The sequence below is a fragment of the Equus asinus genome, chromosome 17, assembly GCF_041296235.1.
Source record: "Equus asinus isolate D_3611 breed Donkey chromosome 17, EquAss-T2T_v2, whole genome shotgun sequence".
In the NCBI taxonomy this organism is placed as follows: domain Eukaryota; kingdom Metazoa; phylum Chordata; class Mammalia; order Perissodactyla; family Equidae; genus Equus; species Equus asinus.
Window position 1 is genome coordinate 40,780,070 of NC_091806.1, and position 18,384 is coordinate 40,798,453.

At 51.2% G+C, this 18,384-nt stretch overlaps 3 protein-coding genes across 26 annotated transcripts; 1 reads left to right on the forward strand and 2 right to left on the reverse strand.

The window, feature by feature from the left end:
• Positions 1-1,866: 1,866 nt before the first annotated feature.
• On the reverse strand, positions 1,867-4,441 carry LRRN4CL (LRRN4 C-terminal like). Its single transcript, XM_044750338.2, has 3 exons — positions 4,354-4,441; positions 3,864-3,982; positions 1,867-3,308 (listed from the first exon to the last, which is right to left on the reverse strand). Exon 3 carries the CDS (start codon positions 3,301-3,303, stop codon positions 2,593-2,595), a length of 711 nt encoding a protein of 236 aa, XP_044606273.1. The 5' UTR covers positions 3,304-3,308; positions 3,864-3,982; positions 4,354-4,441; the 3' UTR covers positions 1,867-2,592.
• Positions 4,442-4,701: 260 nt separating this feature from the next.
• On the reverse strand, positions 4,702-17,067 carry BSCL2 (BSCL2 lipid droplet biogenesis associated, seipin). Of its 23 annotated transcripts, none has more exons than XM_070488016.1 (14): positions 16,393-16,532; positions 16,059-16,137; positions 15,405-15,533; positions 14,015-14,235; positions 12,248-12,564; positions 11,319-11,400; positions 7,782-7,925; positions 6,570-6,704; positions 6,286-6,383; positions 5,715-5,856; positions 5,505-5,571; positions 5,248-5,328; positions 5,072-5,152; positions 4,702-4,933 (listed from the first exon to the last, which is right to left on the reverse strand). In XM_070488016.1, exons 4-14 carry the CDS (start codon positions 14,105-14,107, stop codon positions 4,791-4,793), a joined length of 1,383 nt encoding a protein of 460 aa, XP_070344117.1. In that variant the 5' UTR covers positions 14,108-14,235; positions 15,405-15,533; positions 16,059-16,137; positions 16,393-16,532; the 3' UTR covers positions 4,702-4,790. The 23 variants fall into 23 exon arrangements, with proteins under 23 accessions (XP_070344117.1, XP_070344120.1, XP_070344115.1 ...); XM_070488019.1 differs by having other exon boundaries at positions 4,702-4,927; positions 5,248-5,334; XM_070488014.1 differs by having other exon boundaries at positions 5,248-5,334.
• Positions 14,709-16,116, forward strand: GNG3 (G protein subunit gamma 3). 2 transcript variants are annotated; one of them, XM_044750343.2, is made up of 3 exons: positions 14,709-14,840; positions 15,249-15,348; positions 15,627-16,116. In XM_044750343.2, the coding sequence occupies exons 2-3, from the start codon at positions 15,250-15,252 to the stop codon at positions 15,753-15,755; spliced, it is 228 nt and encodes a 75-aa protein (XP_044606278.1). In that variant the 5' UTR covers positions 14,709-14,840; position 15,249; the 3' UTR covers positions 15,756-16,116. The 2 variants fall into 2 exon arrangements, with proteins under 2 accessions (XP_044606278.1, XP_070344132.1); XM_070488031.1 differs by lacking the exon at positions 14,709-14,840 and adding an exon at positions 15,023-15,159.
• Positions 17,068-18,384: the final 1,317 nt, after the last annotated feature.

An 18,384-nucleotide genomic window follows, 5' to 3' on the forward strand; every position in this document is an offset into this window, starting at 1 on the left:
CATAGTTGTATATACTTCGTTGTGGGTCCTTCTAGTTGTGGCATGTGGGACGCTGCCTCAGCGTGGTCTGATGAGCAGTGCCACGTCCGCGCCCAGGACTCGAACCCACGAAACACTGGGCCGCCTACAGCAGAGCGCACGAACTTAACCACTCGGCCACGGGGCCAGCCCCCCTGTATATTGGTTTGATATGTTTTCAAATCCATTTGTTTATGAGAAAGACAAAAAACTTTTGTTTTGATATAAGAATGAAGTAAGTTGTGTCAAGATGTCATCAACTCATCTGTTGTCATTGTTAAGAACTTAGTAGCCCAGCTGCCGAGGGGCCTTGCTGAGGGCTTATGATAAGAACATACGGAGAATCAACTATGGCAAGGGGACATTTAGACTGTTACTACCCAGAGGGTGAGGAATATCTGAGAGTTTTTGTCTGGGCATGACCTGAATTGTTTTTCTGAATTTTCATCTCTGCTTGCCTGGACCTGAGTTTTTGTCAGGTCATGACTTTGCTGACCTGAATAAACTCTCCAAAGATCTTGGGGTATTAGCTCCTACTGTGGTAGGGGTGACTCTCTTAGTGGTAGTGGTGACAAACCTCTTAGCAAACAAGTGAAGGAGATCAACCTGCCCACCAACACCAGCACTGTCATTCCCTGGCAATGTGCTCTATCAACAGGGGCTTGTCATGTCTCCCAAGTGCCAGAGTATAAAAAGGTACACCTCAAACTCAATTTGGACTTTATTCCTTTCATCTCTGCTTCCCTGGAACAATAGCGTGGTTAATCTTTCATTGGTTTGGAGTATGTTATGTTATTTCTTTATTGGCTTCTTATGAGACATTATCCTGTGTGCTATTGGCTTGTGAAACTATTGTAAATCCCACAGTGAACCTGTGTTAAATAAAAAATTGGCAAAGACAGCCTCAGTCTCTGAGCAGGATTTTTGCTCCCCAAAACGAAACATGTTCCAATAAAGAGCAAGGGCTACTGTCAGTTACAGAGCATCCTCCTAATGGAAAGTTATGCAGCCTTCGACATAACTAAGGAGGCTCTGCAACATGGAACACTCCCCATAATATATTGAATGCAAAAAGAAAACAGGTGCAGGACCGGCCTGGTAGCGCAGCAGTTAATTTCGTACGTTTCGCTCTGGTGGCCCCGGTTCGCCGGTTTGGATCCCGGGTGCGGACATGGCACCACTTGGCAAGCCACGCTGTGGTAGGTGTCCCACATATAATGTAGAGGAAGATGGGCATGGATGTTAGCTCAGGGCCAGTCTTCCTCAGCAAAAAGAGGAGGATTGGCAGCAGATGTTAGCTCAGGACTAATCTTTTTCCCAACAACAACAAAAAAAATTGCATTGCATAGAGAAAGATCTGCTCTGCTACAGGCAATGACCTCTTGAGGAGGAGGGGAACTTTCACTTCATACTCTTCAGTATTACTTAACATTTGTGTAAGTGTTACTTTTATAATTTTTTAAAAAGTTATAAGACCAGTAGAAGTGAGGATTATACCCTGTAGCAACTTAGACTTTTCTTTTCTTTCTTTCTTTTTCTTTTTCTTTTTTTTTTTTGCTGAGGAAGATTCACCCTGAACCAACATCCATGCCAATCATCCTCCATTTTATAGTATGTGAGCTGCCAGCACAGCATGGCCACTAACAAAGTGGTGTAGGTCTGCACCTGGGATCAGAACCTGGGCTGGTGAAGTAGAGCACACTGAATTTAACCCCTAGACCACTGGAGCTAGCCCATCTTAGACTTTTCTACATTTATTTAATTTAAAAATAAATTCAAAAGTATGTATACTACTCTGAAAAATAGGTGTGTGGACAGGGAATTGAAAAGAATCATGAAAAATGAAAATGTCTTTTATGTTTCCTTTAATGTGACAGTGGATATACAATAAACACACATGGAGGTAAAGTGGGGGAAATCCCTCAGTATTATTGTATTATTATCATTTTTTTACCAGCAAAAATGCAAGCTTGTCCCAGACAGCAGCTTGGGCAATCCCTCTCTTCTCCACCCCACATCAGTCATTTATTTCTACCTGCCTCAGACACAGGTGGATTTTGACTCAGGGGTGCCCCTCCTCAATATCTGAACAAAAGGCAGGAGAAGGAGTGGTTTCTGGCTTCAAGCTCTCATCCTGCTGCAGCTTATTCTCAGACTCCCACTGAAGACCCCCCCCCGCAGTGGCTGAGCCCTTTTGAGTGTGTATGACAGGGGTCAGCTAACTATAGCCAACCCCTTCTGGGCCTGATTTCTAAGGCCCATGAGCTAAGAATGTTTTTTGCATTTTTAAAAGGTTACATGCTTATAGAAGTACCTCCATAATATCTTCCATGTTATCCTCTGGAACGCAAAGCCTAAATTAGTTACTGTCTGGTCTCTTCAAACAGCTGCCGACCCTCTCTCCTTCCTAAACCTCAGCCTGGGGCAGAGCAGAAAGTCTGGACCTCCACGAGCTCTCAGATCGAGCAAGAGACTCAGTTCTGCTCCCGTCCAGGCTGCGCGGGGCAGCAGCGGGCCGCCACCTCCTCCTGAACCTGGACTGGCTTGGATTGGCCGGAGATGCCCCGAGGCAGTTCAGAGCCCCGTGGCAGGTCGGGTGGCCGTGCGGCGGGGACAGCCCCAGCGCCGGCGCAGGAAGAAGTGCCAGACCAGGGCGGCGCAGCTCATCAGGGCCAGCGCCGTGCCCACGCCCACGGCCGCGTGGACCAGGGTCTGGGGCCTGGGGGGCACGGTCAGCCGGCCGCAGGGCCCGAAGGCTGGGCCGTCGGCGCCCTCGATGCCCTTGCCATCCGCCCAGGGCACACTGCTCTCTCCGGCCGCGTTAGCAGCCACCACGCAAACGACATAAGCGCCCCCAGGCTTCAGTCCCTTCAGTTCTGCCCTGCGGACGGTCGAGTTGAGGGAGGGACCCTTCTGCGGAGCCCCGCTGCCTTCCCAAAGCAGCAGCCAGTACTCTTGCACCGGGGAAGAAGGGGCACACCAGTGCACCACCGCGAGGCCGGCCTCAGCCACCACGCGCACTTCGCCCAGGCGCGGCTGCTCCGGCCGCAGGGCCGGGCTGGAGAGGCCGGGGCACAGGCAGGGCGTCGGGCTGGCCCTCTGCAGCTCTTGGCAAGGCAGCTGCAGGTGCCGGCAACGGTCGTAGTCACAGAGGACAGCTGGGAAAGGTGGCCACGCTGTCTCATCTTCCTCCTCTTCCTCAAAGTCTTGAGGGGTCAAGGGCTCCGCTGTGGGCACCAAGGAGGTGACAGCCAGGAGCCACAGAAGGCAGGGAGAACCCAGCATGGAGTCTGGAAGGGAAGGAGGCATATAGACTGTTACTGATCAGCCCCCAGGCCTTCCAGCCCCGGACCCTTAACAAAACCCCTTGGGGCCAGGGAAACAAGTGGGGACCAGGAGGAGGAGAGAGGAGGGAATGAGACAGACGCACTCACTTGTCAACGCACTTCTAAACAGCCTACGTGCTTTGTTTTTGGCAAAAAAGAGTAAAATCTGGTTTGAGGTGAGAGAGACAGAGTGTGACCAGCAATGTGTGAAACACTAGAAAGAGTTAATGAATAAACAAAGTGCTGGGAGAGAGAAGAGGAGGAAATGATTTACTCCACTTAGGGAAGAAAGGTGGAATAATTCCCAGCTGCCACCCAGAGAAAAGAACTGAGTAAAACAAGTATCAGTCAGCGACACACAGAAAAACCCAGAAAGGAGGCATTAGTGAGAAAGAAGAGAAGAACAGAAGAGGGAAGTAAGGAGCCTGAATTCTCACTCCCCACCTGTGGATGGAGTCCTGGTCCCTCCAGCCTGTCCCACCTCCCTCCACTCCTCTCTGGCCCGACGCAGCCCCTCACCAGTGGTAGGCCTTGTTGCCGCGGGAATCTACGACGAGACGTCTGTGGTTATCAGGCTGAAGGGTCCCCAGGAGCACAGGCTGCGCAGTCAGGTTTTGTCAGTATCTTCAATTTCAATTCTGTTTTGGCTCGAAGCATTTATACCCTTTCAACCGTGATGTCACCACCTAGCCCCCCTCCCTCTGCCCCCTCTTCCCCGTGAATGCCAAGAACAGGGCTGCTCCCTACAGATTGCCTGAGTCACAGGGCCAGGGATGCGGGAAGCCACATGCAGCGGTTTCAGCTGGAGGCCAGGATGCCTGGGTTCTGAAAGGGGAGTGGAATGTGGACAGCAGCCAGGAGCTGAGAATCAATCCAAAGGCTAGAGTCATGTGAAGGGATGTGAGGAGGGGAGCAGAGGGGAGAGCCACCTGGCTGGTGTCAGAGAGGAAAACAGCTGTGGACAGCATGGGGCCTGGGCTACAAAATGCTGTTTCAGTACAAATCATACCACATCCATGGCAGTCATTTCCTGTCTCCTGCCTCCTCATGGACAGAGAACGGGAGGGGTGCAGAGGCCAGAATGATGTAGCGCAGCTCTCCGGACCCGCCCTGCACTAACCCCCTCCCCAGAGGGAGATGAGAGTCACGTGGATGGAGTAGGCACGATAGGTTTTCTCTCCTTGGACTTCCAAGACTTATGAATGGAAACAGCTGTGCCTAAAATAGTCCAGGGGCTGGAGGCCTTCCCCAGGGGCAGCCCCTAGCAAGACAACCTCCTCCAATCGGGGGCGGGGGGTGCCTGGGGAAAACAAGGTTTTCAAATGGCCCTGAATCCATTTAGACGAGTCAGGGAAGCTGCTGGCACAAAAATAGTTTATTGGGGGGAGCCAGAGGAAAGGGGGCAGGTGGGAAAGGGCTGGATGTGGGGACTCTGCCGTGTTCTCTTCAGGAACTCGAGCAAGTGGAGCGCTGTCGCAAAGTGCCCACAGAGGGTTCAGAGCTGCCCAGAGTCTCTGGGGCGAGGGCAGGGGCAGGAGCAGGCAGGCTGGCCTCCGTCAGCAGAGCTGCATCTTCCCAGGAGCCTGAACCTGGCCCAGGGGAGGGAAAAACAGAATCCCAAATGGGAAATTAGATAACCAGCGCCCCCCACCCCCACCTCATGTGGCCTCCTCCCTACCCACAGGCCACACCCATCCCACCCGGTCCTGGTGCAGGGTGTCCCTCACCGTCACTGGCCTCCGGCTCTAGCTCCTCCTCTCCACTCAGGGGCTGCTGATCTGCTCTCTCCTCCTCAGACAGCTGGCCCTCTGCAGCCACAGGGGGAATGCAGAGGTCAGACTGGAAGAGGCTGGAGGGGAGAGCTAAGAGGAGTCAGAAGGGAGCGAAGGCTGCAGCACCATACCTGTCCCTGCTGGATCTTCAGGGCTCTCACCGTCCTCTCTAACATCTGACAGCTGGGTTGACTCCTCCTGGCCTTGGGACCCTGTGCCTCCAAATGGGTAGAAGACAGGACAGGGCTGGGGTGGCTGTGCCGGACAGCAGTGCCAACTCCACCTCCTCTAGCCTTTCCTTTGACTCAGCTCAGGGTGTGAGTGCCTTAAGCCTCATACTGGAGACGCAGGAGCCGCCTCTCACCCAGCCCTCAACCATCACCTTTACCTGGCTGACGGGCAGAGATCCTTCGCTGGACTTTCTTTCGGGAACCATCTCTCTTTCGGATGTTTACCTGTGGAGGAGACACTACTGAGCGGTGAGGACTGACCTCCTTCACCAGTGTTCAGGGCCCTTACACCAAGTCCCCAACATGCCAGGCCAAAGAAGGATCTACAGTCAAAGAAGGATCACGAAGGGGAGGGGGTCCTTTTCAACCTGCAAAGAGAAGCGATGGCGGGGCCAGATGCCTCCCCACACCCACTGCATGTAGCTGAAGAGCACGATGACGCTGAGGAAGGTGAAGTTGCTGGCGATACCTATGAAGGCGCAGGTCATCGGGAAGTTGTACAGCAGGTACCTGAGGCAGGAAGTAGGGACAGGAAGGGAGTAGAAGTTACTGGAGAGCCCCAGCCTTCTCATTTCCCAGAAGTAATTTCTAGGGCAATTCGAATGAGTTTGGCTAGAGTCGGCCTCCACCTCCTCTGCCTCCCACTCGCTGAGCCAATGGTTCAAGACAATAGTTCTCAACGGACTGCTCATCAGCCTTCCCCAGGGTGCTTTTAAAAAGTCTGATGACGAGATACGAACATAACAAATTATGGTTCAGTTGGGCTAGGGCTAGGGCCCAGGCATTGGTATTTTTTAAAAGTTAACCAGAGAACTGATATGCTGATGTGCAGCCAGGGTTGAGAACCTGTGGCCTGTGTGAAACCTGTTCCCTCTGCTTAGGACCCTCTTCATTAAGGACCCATGAGACCTACTGAGGCCCACTTCAGGGGTTCCTCACCTGAGCCCAGTGAAGTGGGCATGGATGCGGAGGTAGGCTCCATACAACTGGATGCGCTTGCTGTGGATCTCAATAATCACGCCGGTGGTCGGCACATACTGCAGGGGTGGGGTAGGGTGGTAGCAGTGTCAGGCCAGGATCCTGCTGCTGTCACTCCTACTTGCCCAATCTGAGGTCCGCTTCCAGCCTCTGTTGCTGTCCCTCCTGACCTAGCCCAGAGGCTGCTTGGGTAGCATTCTGGGCTTTGGGGAGGGCTGTCTCCCAGTCCTCCATCACCCCCTTACCGAGTTCTCTCTGTATTCTGGGTAGAGCTCCACCTCCAGGAGCTGCTTCTGCTCTGAAAAGCCAAACAGCAGGAGGCTAGAGAAGACTAGCGTATCAAGGATCTGGAGCAGGTTTGAGCGGTAATGCAGCATCACCTGCCAGGGCCGGGAGGGAGAAGTTGGGGACCCTTAGGTTCCTATGGTCCAACTCACCCCTGCACAGTCTATGAAGGCTCCTTCTTCCTCAAGTCCCCTGCCCCCTCACTTTCACTTCCTACCACGCCCTCCCCCCCAAGTCTTGACCCAACCATTCCAATGCTTGAGTGACATCTCCATTCTGCCCTGCCTGACCACATGTCTCTGTTCCAGGACAACAAAGCCCTCTCTTCTAGAAACCTTCCTCAGTTAAGCCCAACACTGTCTCTGATCTACCTTTCCCCCAAATAATTCTATAATCCAGAAGAGACTAAGTCCCAGTATACCATCTGAAGCTTTCTTCCTCATGTAGACATTTAGAAATTTGCTTCATGATTTTTTTTTCTTGGTTCTGTTGACAATTAATAATTGAGTCTAACATATACTGAACACCTACTACGTGCTAATAACCCTCTTTTTTTTTTTGGTGAGGAAGATTGGCCCTGAGCTCACATCTGTTGCCAATCTTCCTTTTTGCTTGAGGAAGATTATTGCTGACCTAATATCTGTGCCAATCCTCCTCTATTTTGTATGTGGGGTGCCACCCCAGCAAGACCTGATAAGTGGTTTGTAAGTCCACGCCTGGGATCTGAACCTGCGCTAACGCCGGGCCACAAAAGCAGAGTGCATGAACTTAACCACTACGCCTCACCGAACCCCATGTTTCCTCATTGAACCCCAACTAGTCTTGTTATGAGGAGTTTCTATTACTCCCATTTTAATACTTTGTAACCAAGGGGTTAAGTAAGTTCTTCCTTAGCTAGTATGTTTATGGGTGAGGATTCGAGCCCAGGTCTGTCTGGCTCCAAAGAAGCCCCTTTCTTCAGAGCAGCTCCATGCTTCCTATTTTACCCCAAAACTGGACATACTCATCAGATATCTGGAGGTGTTTGTCTGGCTTGGTAAACTGACTCCTCATCCCTATCCTGATGTGTCTGTGACCACAGAGCTAGGATGTCTTCTCCTGAAGCCCTACCCAGATAGTCTGACATCCATCATCATTCTCCACACCCTCCCAGACAGGCCATGAATACTTACAGAGCGTGAAGAAGTGGAGATGATTCGACCGCCTCTGGTGTAGCATGAAATGGTGACCAAGAACATGCCCAGGTCTTGATTGACAGGGGACTCTGGCAGCTCAAGCTCTAAGGTAACGCGGTATGGCTGTCCATACATCAGCACCTGTCCAAGGAAGCCCCTATCTCTTTTCAAAAACAACATTTTTAATTGTACTGTCCCTGGTCCACCTCCCCCTCCCCCTCCAAATACTCTGCATCAGCCCCCTTGGTTAGTACAGCCGGCCTCTCAATCACTCCCATCCTGAGAAGATGCTGCCCCCTTCTGGTGGATGCATCCCTCCCACGTTTGATCTTCGGTCTCCTGTTGGCTCTTCTGAATCAGACTCTCTACCCCGTTCCGAGAAAGGCTGTGTACGTTTTCCAAAAGTGAACCATCATGTTGTCAACTAGGCCATCTGTGACTCAGGCCTGTCCCTGTGAGGCCATCCCCTAGGGCCCAGCCTGCCTTCACTTATATTACTGTTATTATTTTGAAAGATTTTATTTTTCCTTTTTCTCCCCAAAGCCCTGTGGTACATAATTGTATATTTTAGTTGTGGGTCCTTCTAGTTGTGGCATGTGGGACGCCGCCTCAACGTGGCCTGATGAGCAGTACCATGTCCGCACCCAGGATCCGAACCAGCGAAACCCTGGGCTGCTGCAGCAGAACGCGCGAACTTAACCACTTGGCCACGGGGCTGGTCCCACTTATATTATTAGTTAAACAAGTGCCAGAAGTGCTCACCATCTCCCTAGCCAGCTCTTGCACAGTCATTGTCGCTCCAGATCATCTTTATGTCATTCTGGGCCCCTTATCTTGGTTCTGTTTGTGGAACCCTGAGACTCAGAGTGGAAAGGCTTCTTCACTGGGATTAACCTCAAAAGATTAAAGATTTGCCACCAAACATACTGTAGTTTTTCCTGATCATTCCTATATTCCTCTAATACTATATTCAGCTATTCTTATCCTGTAGCATGACCCTCTCAGGGTGGTATATGAGAATCACAGGGGTGATGGTAAAGCTTTTGCTTTTAACCAAAGAGGGAATGGAATAAAAAAAAGAGGTGAAAAATATTGCCCTAGCCCATAGTGAATCAGCTCCAAAATCTGGATATGGCTATGAGGGTGCTTTGGGCATTTTACCCCTAGGGTAAAAGGTAGAAAACCACTGATCGAAGACTTTCTTTGTACAGATTCTTATTTTCAGTCTGAATTACCTCTTGAAAAAAAAGGACTCCATGGGATTCCTAACCCCCTGTATAGGGCAGATGAATCTAAGCCAGTTGTTTCACTGAATTCTTTGAAACATTAAAATAGGTAGTTTTTTCGGTGGGTTGGAGGGAAATGGGGAGCAACTGTTAACTAATGGGATTCTTTTTGGGGTGATTAAAATGTAAAACTGATTGTGGTGATGGTTGCCCAACTCTGTGAATATACTAAAAATGACTGAGCTGTACATTGTAAATGAGTGATTGTATGGTAGGTGAATTATATCTCAATAAAGCTGTTTTCTATATGTGTATATACATATAAACATATGTGTATATCTATACACACACACACACATATATATATGTATTTTTTTTAAACTAGTAATTCTGTCTAAATAAATGTCATTTCCTCAAAGGGGATCCACGGAGTCTAATACCAGAATCTTGTGAGTGACTCTGTGTCTTTGTTCACTTGTATCTGCCTGATGGGCAGGTTCTCTCCGTTCCCTCATTCCCATCTTAAAAGGTCCCCTTGGAGCCTCACCATCTCCACAGTCTCACACTGATCTCTCTAAATTCTTCACAAATTCTTCTGAAACGCAGAATCTGCATCTTACACTTCGCTACTTAACGCAATGTATAGATTTCTACCAATCCTCTGAGCTCCTTGAAAGCAGGAGCACCTCTTCTACTTCTAGCAAGGTGTTACACATGAAGTAGACACGTTATTTCATCCATCTATTCATTCAACGTGTTCACTGTAAATAAACGAAATGGTCAAGTTGCTTTATTTATCAGGGACTTGGGCTGGATCTCCCCTCACCCTTCATCTTTCCCTTCCTTCCTCATCCAGCAGCCTCACACCTGATTGTTTTAGCTCCCCGCAACACCATTATGATCCCTACAATGGGCAGCCACACACCTGTGTGTACCATCCCTGGTGCAGACGTACTGTGGCTTTGTTTCTAATCCTCTCTCAGTATATTCCACTTATTATTATTATTATGAGCTACAGAAGCGCATTGAGTCAATGTCTTCACAGAACATTCTATAATAATCTCCAAGTTCCTTTCCTGAGTAGCAGGACTAGAATGACAAATCTGTGTTGCAATGCCCAACATCCCACATTTGACTACTTTGAAATGTTCCATTTGGGGCCTACTCATCTGACCTGGCAAGTTTTCTTGATAGGGTGTGGCTACTGGTGGTAAATCGGAAGATGTCACAGGGTACACAGTCTCCCAAATTATTTGTACTGCCAAATAAGGCCAGTCTGCACACCAATCCCAAGGAACCCAACTCTACAGTTTACAGTCTTCCCTTCAGAATGACCATTTATTTCTATCCTGTGTTTTCTATGTTTAAGTCAGTGTCCTCCCAGGTACCACTTTTGAAAAATAATTTTCAAATGATTTTTAAATTCTTAGTAAGTCTGACCACTGATTCCTTCTAATCACATTGCTGACGGACAACTCAAAAAACTCTAGTGATCAGAAATGATGTTGTTGGGGGCTGACCCGGTGGCACAGTAGTTAAGTTCACACGTTCTGCTTTGGTGGCCCGGGGTTCATTGGTTCGGATCCCAGGTGCAGACATGGCACTGCTTGGCAAGCCATGCTGTGGCATGCGTCCCACATATAAAGTAGAGGAAGATGGGCATGGATGTTAGCTCAGGGCCAGTCTTCCTCAGCAAAAACAGGAGGATTGGCAGCCAATATTAGCTCAGGGCTAATCTTCTTCTTCAAAAAAAGAAATGATGTTGATCTTCCAAGGTCCTTTTGAAGTGTTCAGGGATCCTACCCTTTCTCAAAGCCTCCACCAGCTTGCCTAATCTACAAGGATGGATTCCCTTTCTGCATTTCTCAGGGTTTCCAGGTTTGCTGAAGTCACACTGGCATCTGGCCAGTCCTCTGGCACATTACTCTTTCTAATGACAGGTTACATATTACATATATTTATCAAGAGTTTCATAATTTTACATACAAGCTTTCAAAACTCTTGGGTAGAGTCCATCTGAGTCCAATGAAATAGCTGATTTGTTCATTTACATTCATTTAAGTTTAAAACACATCTCACTATTAGATATGGCCTGGCTGAAATCATTTGAGGAGAACATTACTTACATCTACTGCAGGAAAGAATCCACACAATCCATTTAGAATTTAATTTTCTTTAACCTCCCTTTCCTTAAGAGCCTTCCTCTTAGTCTCTATTACTCAATTCCTGCTCTACAGGTCTTTCTCAAGCCTTCTTATTTCAAGTCATCAAAGCTCTAACGAAACCTATCTTGAGCTCCCATACTTACCCGATCACGTCCACCCTTACCCAGAGAGACATTGGCAACAGGGAAGGAGCAGAGTAAGGAGGCAGAGGAATCGCAGTCGGTCCTAAAGGAGAATGGGGATGACACTCTGCTAAGCTTAGTCTGCTTACCTGTCCACATCCCTCACTGGCCCCCTAAGGCTCCTGCCTGTCTCCTATCCCTTCTCCCAGAACAGGCACCCTTCTCTCTGTTAGAGAGATGGAGAAGAAATGCAGCCAGGAGATTCAAGCCACCAGAATATTCCTTCCTTTCTCTTCCTGCTGCCTCAGCATATTTCCTCTCATTAGAGCAGACATTCTTAAACGGGAATCTATGCATACTTAGTTGAACAGTTTCAGACTTAAGTGTTTCTAAAGACTCACTTGGGGAGCTTGATAAAAACGTAAATTCCCAGCTTCCACCCCTGGATTCTGATTCAGTAGTTCGGGTCTGGGGTCTAGTTTGAGAAAACTCCTCCAAAGGGATCCACAGATGGTTTTCAAGAGGCTCACTAACCTCCTCAAATTGTAAGCAAAATTGCACACAGGCATGTGTGTGCAGCATATGCGGCCAGGTTAGTTCCAAGATGACCTAAGGGACTGGGCTGGCTCAGAAGTCTACAGTGGCCCTGAGAGTGGTCTGATCCAACCTAAATAGAACCGACCCTCATAATGACAGTCTACGACAGGGATTATTTTTTTTCTCTTCTTTTTAACCAGATTTCAGTAACGGGAGGTAGAACCAGGACCCTAGAGCCCTACCAGCTCAGATCTGCCCCAGCCTTGGACTGTGAAAGGTAAGAAATCATATAAGCACACTGGGCTCAAGTTTCCCCCTCTGTAAACGAGGGTGGTGGAACTGAATAAGCTCTAAGGGTCCTTGCAGCGATTCTCTCACAGGATTCCTCTACTTCGATAGAAGACCCCTCTCACCTGTAGTAGAAATGCACGGGGCTGAGGTGGCTGACTGTCGGCATGTACGAATAGTAGAAGGAGCCATAGAGGAAGACAGACACCCAGAGCAGGAGAAGGAGGGTACACAAGAGCACCCCAAACTGCAGCAGCAGCTTGCGGGCACGGCCTGCCAAGCAGTGGCCAACCTCCTGGGCCCACAGTAAGGCAGGTACTGGTGGGTCATTGACCATGGTGGAGAGCGCAGGGGGTCTGGCCCCAGGTTCAGGCCTTGAGTTCCTAGCTGTCCTGCCACCTGGACGCCACCCCTGGCCATGGGATGAAGCAGCTGGTGGTTCCTGGAAAAAGACAGAGAAGGGGAAAGAATGGCTCCTTTCCCGGGGGAGGTAGGGACAATAAGGAGTTACTGGACTGGCTCTGAGGAACCAGAGATGGTAGGACATAGCAAAGTCTTTGTTTCATACAGCCTTTCTCCAAATGACTGTATTTCTCAGCCAATCATCCCTCTGCCCCCAGTGCCAGAGCTCCTCAGGTGAACTCGTCCTCCAGCATCCTGATTCTGGGACAGGCCATCTTGACACTCATTCATAGCAATATATAAGATACAGAGGATGAGCACCTTCACATCCTTACAAGGCCCTTTTACACAGACGATGACACTGAATCCACACTGCACGGAGAGAATGCGCGACTTGTCTAAGGTCACAGAGACAGACTCAAAGCCAGCAGCCTGAGCGCTGTCACAAGTGCCTCCTCAGTTTCTCCTCTCCGCCTCGTGCTGCGCTCTCTCCCCGACCGGGAGAGCGTCCTGAAGCCAACGGCCGCTCCTGGCCAGCACCCTCCGGGTCGGCGGTGGGCGCGGCGCCTGAAGCCCCACCTAACCCGCCACCATGGAAACCAGCCCGCCGCCGCCGGAGCTCGGCACACTCACCAGCCTCGCCGGCTGCCGGCGCAGCTGCGAGAAGGAACTTCCGCCTCCCGGGGAAGCCCCGCCCACTCCCGCCGCCAGCCTTGGGGGCGGGCCTCGCCCGGGGGCGGGGTCCGGCGCAGGGGGCGGGGCCTGTCCGAGTGCCGAGCTTCCCACGTCCGCGCGCTCCGAGCTGTCCATCTCTGCGGTCCGTTAGCCTCCGGTTACCGTGACCAAAGGGGACAGGCGCGTCCCTCCAGGCCCCATGAGAAGCCCCAGGGCATGCTCCAAGTCAGTAGCATCCCCTCAGCCCACCCCTCGAGGCCGCAATCACAGCCCTCCGCCCCACACCGTCACCACTGGCCATTTAACCCCTGGAAACGGGGAGAGAGACAGGCATCAGCCAGCTCTGGTTTTTATCGGCCACGGCTCCTTCGACCTGTAGGCGTCCAACGCAGAGAGCATTCGCCCAGAGAACGCTGCAGTCTGCGGGACCCTGTGCATCTTTCGCGTTGCGCGGCGCACTGGCTGTTCCCTATTCACCAGAAGGGTAGCATTTCGGCTCCGTGTTCTAGCTCCATCTTTTACGATGAGTGATCGACTTCCTCTGACCCTAACTAGACTATCCCTCAGAGTCCCCACAGCGCATTACCTAGACTAGGTCTCGGCAGACGGCACCTCCTATTTTGTATGTCTATTCACCCCAAATAAAATCCCTCAGGGGGTAAGGGCAGTGTTGCGTACATCTTTGCATTCCCCACAGCACCAAGCACAACGCTGCAGGCGTGGGAGGTAATCTCAAACCAATATCCTCCACCCCCACCCAGGAAGCCCATCTATTTCCAGAAACCCACCCTGACTGTCCTCACAATGCCCCCTACCTCTTCTTTGTCCGATTCTTTGATCTGGTCTCCCCACGCCTCTTTTTCTCCAGCTTCTTCTTTTTCTCTTTGGTCTGTCATTTCTTTAGACATCTTCTTGACGTACCTCGCTGCCCCTGGATCTTCCGTCGAGTCACTTGTGGCTAGAACATGAAGTGGTGATCTAGCAGCTGATACCTGTGGCGCATCACATTTTCCTGGGTATGGGGAATGACGGGTCCCTGGGAGAGAAACGAAAATTCAGGTACTAAATGCTGTGTCAGAGTAGCGGGCGGGGGGTGGTGACTGCCCAGCTGATGTCAGATTTTCAAATGAGCAGGGTCCCCCGGCAGCCAGTACAGACTCCACTGCAGGGGCTGTCATAGGTCTGGACCACCTCATTTGAGGGGGGAATCTGCCTGGGCCTCAGCTCCTTCCAGCTCCTTTGAGGAGGGCTCTAGCCCGGACTCAGGATGCCTGCAATGAGGGAGGGGCAAGTGGTGAGACAGTTAACAGTGGGGGTGTGCACAGGGGCTGCAGGCAGCAGCCAGGCTCCCCCACTGGCCAGGCAGTTGGTATGCTCCAGGATGTTAGCAGCTCCTTCCAGCATCCTTCATCCTTCAGGTACCAGCCGTCTGGGCAGTGCTTGAGCTGCAGAAACTGGGACCAGCCCTCCACAGACCTCTGACCTGACCCTCCCGAGTGGCTTTCTCTGTATTAGCTGCTTCTGCTGCTGCGTCAGATACTTTCAGCTGCAACACCCTACAAGGTGGGACACCCATCTCAGGAGGTTTTGGTGCACCCCACTGACTCTACTCCCCAGGGCTGCTGCCGCCTGTGGCCTCAGGTGAGAAGGGAGCATCCTGCTTTTCTCCCATTGGGGCTCGAGGGGGCAGGTGGGGGTTATGTGTCCTCCTCATCAGGGTGGGGCTCATTCTGGTTGAGGCTTGCAGAGCTGGGAACACCCATGGCTTGAAGGGCTGAAAAGCCTTAAGTCTTTTGTATGTTTAATGATCTGTGGCCTCGCCCATGTGGGAGTTCGGGGAGCATCTCATCCCACCCTCTCCATTTCCTCAGCCGAGGAAGACAGGGATGGGAAAGGCCACTGGAGGATGAGGATGAGAGCGGAACAAAATATGGGGGCACATGACCACAGCCTTGTAAAGGTTGGTGAGGAGTGAGCACAGAGGGGGCCTTCAGCTGAGATCGTGCAGGCCCCCTATCATGCTCTGAGCTGTACCTCTCTTTTCTCCAGGATGAAAGGGGAGACCCCTGTGAACAGCACTATGAGTATTGGGCAAGCCCGCAAGATGGTGGAACAGCTTAAGATCGAAGCCAGCTTGTGCCGGATAAAGGTGGGTGGGACCCTGGAGCCCATTAGTTGGTCAGGCTGTGCTGTAGATTCTCAAACCTCAGGATAAAAGATGCTTTCTTTCCTTGACTCCCTGAGATCAGGGGAGGAGTCTCCGGCTCTGTAAGAAGGGCTGTCCTCAGGCCTCTGTGGCCGATGAGGGAAGAGAAGACTGTCTTAAGGAGCGGTCTAGAGAAGGCAAAAGATAACCCATTTGGGGAGGGAGGCTGCAGTCCCTTTCAGCGATTCTGGCTAACGGTTCCCCTCCTGGCTGTGCCCCAGGTGTCCAAGGCAGCAGCAGACCTGATGACTTACTGTGATGCCCACGCCTGTGAGGATCCCCTCATCACCCCTGTGCCCACTTCGGAGAACCCCTTCCGGGAGAAGAAGTTCTTCTGTGCCCTCCTCTGAGTTGCCCTGTTCTTCCTCACAACTCCTCATCTGTCCCTCTCCTGGGCCCTTCCTTAGGTCAGTAACTGTTCTGAACCCCTAAGGGTCCCTGCATCATATTCCTAGTCCTTGACGACCCCTGTGAGGTTATCTGAAGCACAAGGCCCTCCCTCACCTGTCTGTCCACCCCGTTTCCTCACTCCTTGCCTCGGGGCACCCTTTGCTCCACCCAGAGAAGGGCCATCAGACTCCTGCCCCCTTCCCTCTGTGACCCCCTCAGACAATGGAGAGAGGGAAGGGCCGGGGGCTTGCTCTCAGTCTCACCTGGAGCTATGGGAAGGGTAAAGCCATTTGAAGAATAAAGTCATCCGGAGTCTCAGAGGACAGCTCCTGTGTTAGCGTTCTTGGGGGAGAGGATCATAGTCAATGGATTTAGGGGTGGCTGCGGCAGGGGAAAGGCTTGCCATACCCAGGGAACAGGGCCAGTCAAAGCAGGTTAGACATTGTCTAGGATCTGAGATCGGCGGGGTTGGGGGATGGCGGGCGCGAGAGAGCGTCTCAAGTGGAAGAATTGTTACAACAGACGCCCAGAGGCTGCGGAGAGCATTCACACACACACACACAGAAGAAGGCGATGAAGTGAAAATGAAAAACAGACCGAACAAGTTGGAGGTAGGGAGGGATCCCGGAGGGGAGTCGCAGACAGGAGGAACCCAGTAACGGAGGGGAGGAGCTCGACTCCAGTTCCTGCGAAGGGGCCGGTTTCACTTCTAAGATGGCCGCGCCCACGGCGGGTCCTGCCCAAGATGGCCGCCGCCAAGGGACGGCTCCAATATGGCGGCCCCACGTCACTGCGTTGTCCGTACAGGGCTTCTCAGCCAGCCCCCATTCTTAAAATGGCGGCCCCAGGCCTCCAGAGTTCTCAATATGGTCTCTCCCGTGCTCGTCTGGTCTCAAAATGGCTGCCCCTGTCCTCACCAACTTGATACCCACTCCCACCCCCCCCCGGAATCTGGAAGTCGACGTTCCCCGATCCAGGTGAAGGCACACGGGCGGCTAGAGCCAAGGATCACGGGACAAGGGAATCCCAGCAAGCACTGCGTAGCAGGCGCTGGTCGCGTGCAGCTTGCGAGGGAATCTAGGTTTCTACAGCTTGCTAAATAGAGGATCCCTCTGGAGCGGAAACGTAAGCGTGCGGTCAATGACCGGCGCCGTTCGTCTCCGGGCGCCGTTCCTTAATCGCCTCCTGGTTTCCTAGGAGTTGGATAAACCCCAAATTATTCAATTTCGATTTCCTGGTAGAACTGGGGCTTGCTATGCTCCCATTTCCCCCTCAGGCCCATCCTGTCACATCCGCCAGAAGCAACGTCCCCGCCCCTAGCCTGCCTGCCACCCTTCGTAGGTGGTCCAGCATGCTGCATGGCCAGAGGCCAAACCTAAGGTTTTGTCTCACGAGCGCCTCCCAGACTCAAACTTGGCAGTTTATAAGCCCCAGAATGCCTTTCTAGATGACTTTTCCTTCCGAGGGTGAACATAGGAAGGAAGAACCAGGGCTAAGGCAAGGATAACAGTCCCAGGATATCTGCTCCTTATGGATTGTCAAGATCCCCCCCCCAAACTCAGGGATACATCCTTCGGGTGGAGGGGCGGAGCTTAGACCAGCTCATGTTTTGTACCTGGATACCCTGGGGGGCAGGATTGCCCTGCAGTAGTAGAGGGGTGACCTGTATTAGGGATAGCCCACCACCCCCAGCTTCCCCACACCTTCACACAGGAAGTCAGCAAGGGGAGAAGAAACCAAGGGAATAAAGTGTTCCACACAGGCTACACAGGCTCCGGGGGTAGGCAGTGAACTTGGGGCACCTTCAGGAATAGCAGTTTTCCAGCTGTTGATGAACTTTGGAGCCCTAACAGGTCCTGGAGATCATCTAATTAATCCCCTCATCCTAGAGATGAGGAAACAGGGTAAGTAATCTGGCTGCCTTTAAGTGGGGACCTACCCCCATTCTGTTCAGGAGCTGGCTTGGGTCTTTCTTGGTGTTTGTGAAAACTCCTGGAAGGATCAAGTCTTTTAATCCCTGCATCTTGACAGTGTCTGGCACAGAGCAGGCATTCAAATACCTAAGGAATGGATCGCACTATACACACTTAAATGACAAGCAGTCACTTCTGAAGAACCTTTCCCTCTTCCTACTGCATCAGAGTGTTGGGCAAATTCCAGGGCACTAAGTGAAAATTTCCTTATCAGCTCAGACTTGGTAAAACTCCAGAAGCGCTCAATAAATGTAATCTTGATAGTTTTTTTTTTGTTTAAGCTCTGCTCAATTTTTCTGCACTCAATTTTCATACTCATATATTAGGAGTAAATGGCTGCAATCCTAGTTGGGGGAAAAAAAGGGACTTGGAGGTTACTAGAGACCAAGGCATGACCTATAAACAAACATTTAAAATGACTGATTAGCTCTAACATTGAGTAACTGTAAACATCCTAGAGCATGGGCAAACACTGAAATTGAGGGTACAGCCTTTAGGGGACAAAGCTGTAAGCCCGTTTAAGTGTTTGAATCTGTGTTTCATACAGAGTGAGAGCAGTATCGCCATCTATATCACTACTCTGTCAAAAAACACTGGGTACCATGAACCTGTGGCA

Coding starts and splice junctions, on each gene's coding strand:
- BSCL2 (XM_044750332.2), bottom strand. CDS start 13,334: ATGGACAGCTCGGAGCGCGCGGACGTGGGAAGCTCGGCACTCGGACAG. Junction 5,857..6,285: donor GCCCACTTCACTGGGCTCAG/GTGAGGAACCCC, acceptor TTCCTGCCTCAG/GTACCTGCTGTACAACTTCC. Junction 5,335..5,504: donor GATCTCTGCCCGTCAGCCAG/GTAAAGGTGATG, acceptor ACCCATTTGGAG/GCACAGGGTCCCAAGGCCAG.
- LRRN4CL (XM_044750338.2), bottom strand. CDS start 3,303: ATGCTGGGTTCTCCCTGCCTTCTGTGGCTCCTGGCTGTCACCTCCTTG.
- GNG3 (XM_044750343.2), top strand. CDS start 15,250: ATGAAAGGGGAGACCCCTGTGAACAGCACTATGAGTATTGGGCAAGCC. Junction 15,349..15,626: donor CCAGCTTGTGCCGGATAAAG/GTGGGTGGGACC, acceptor GCTGTGCCCCAG/GTGTCCAAGGCAGCAGCAGA.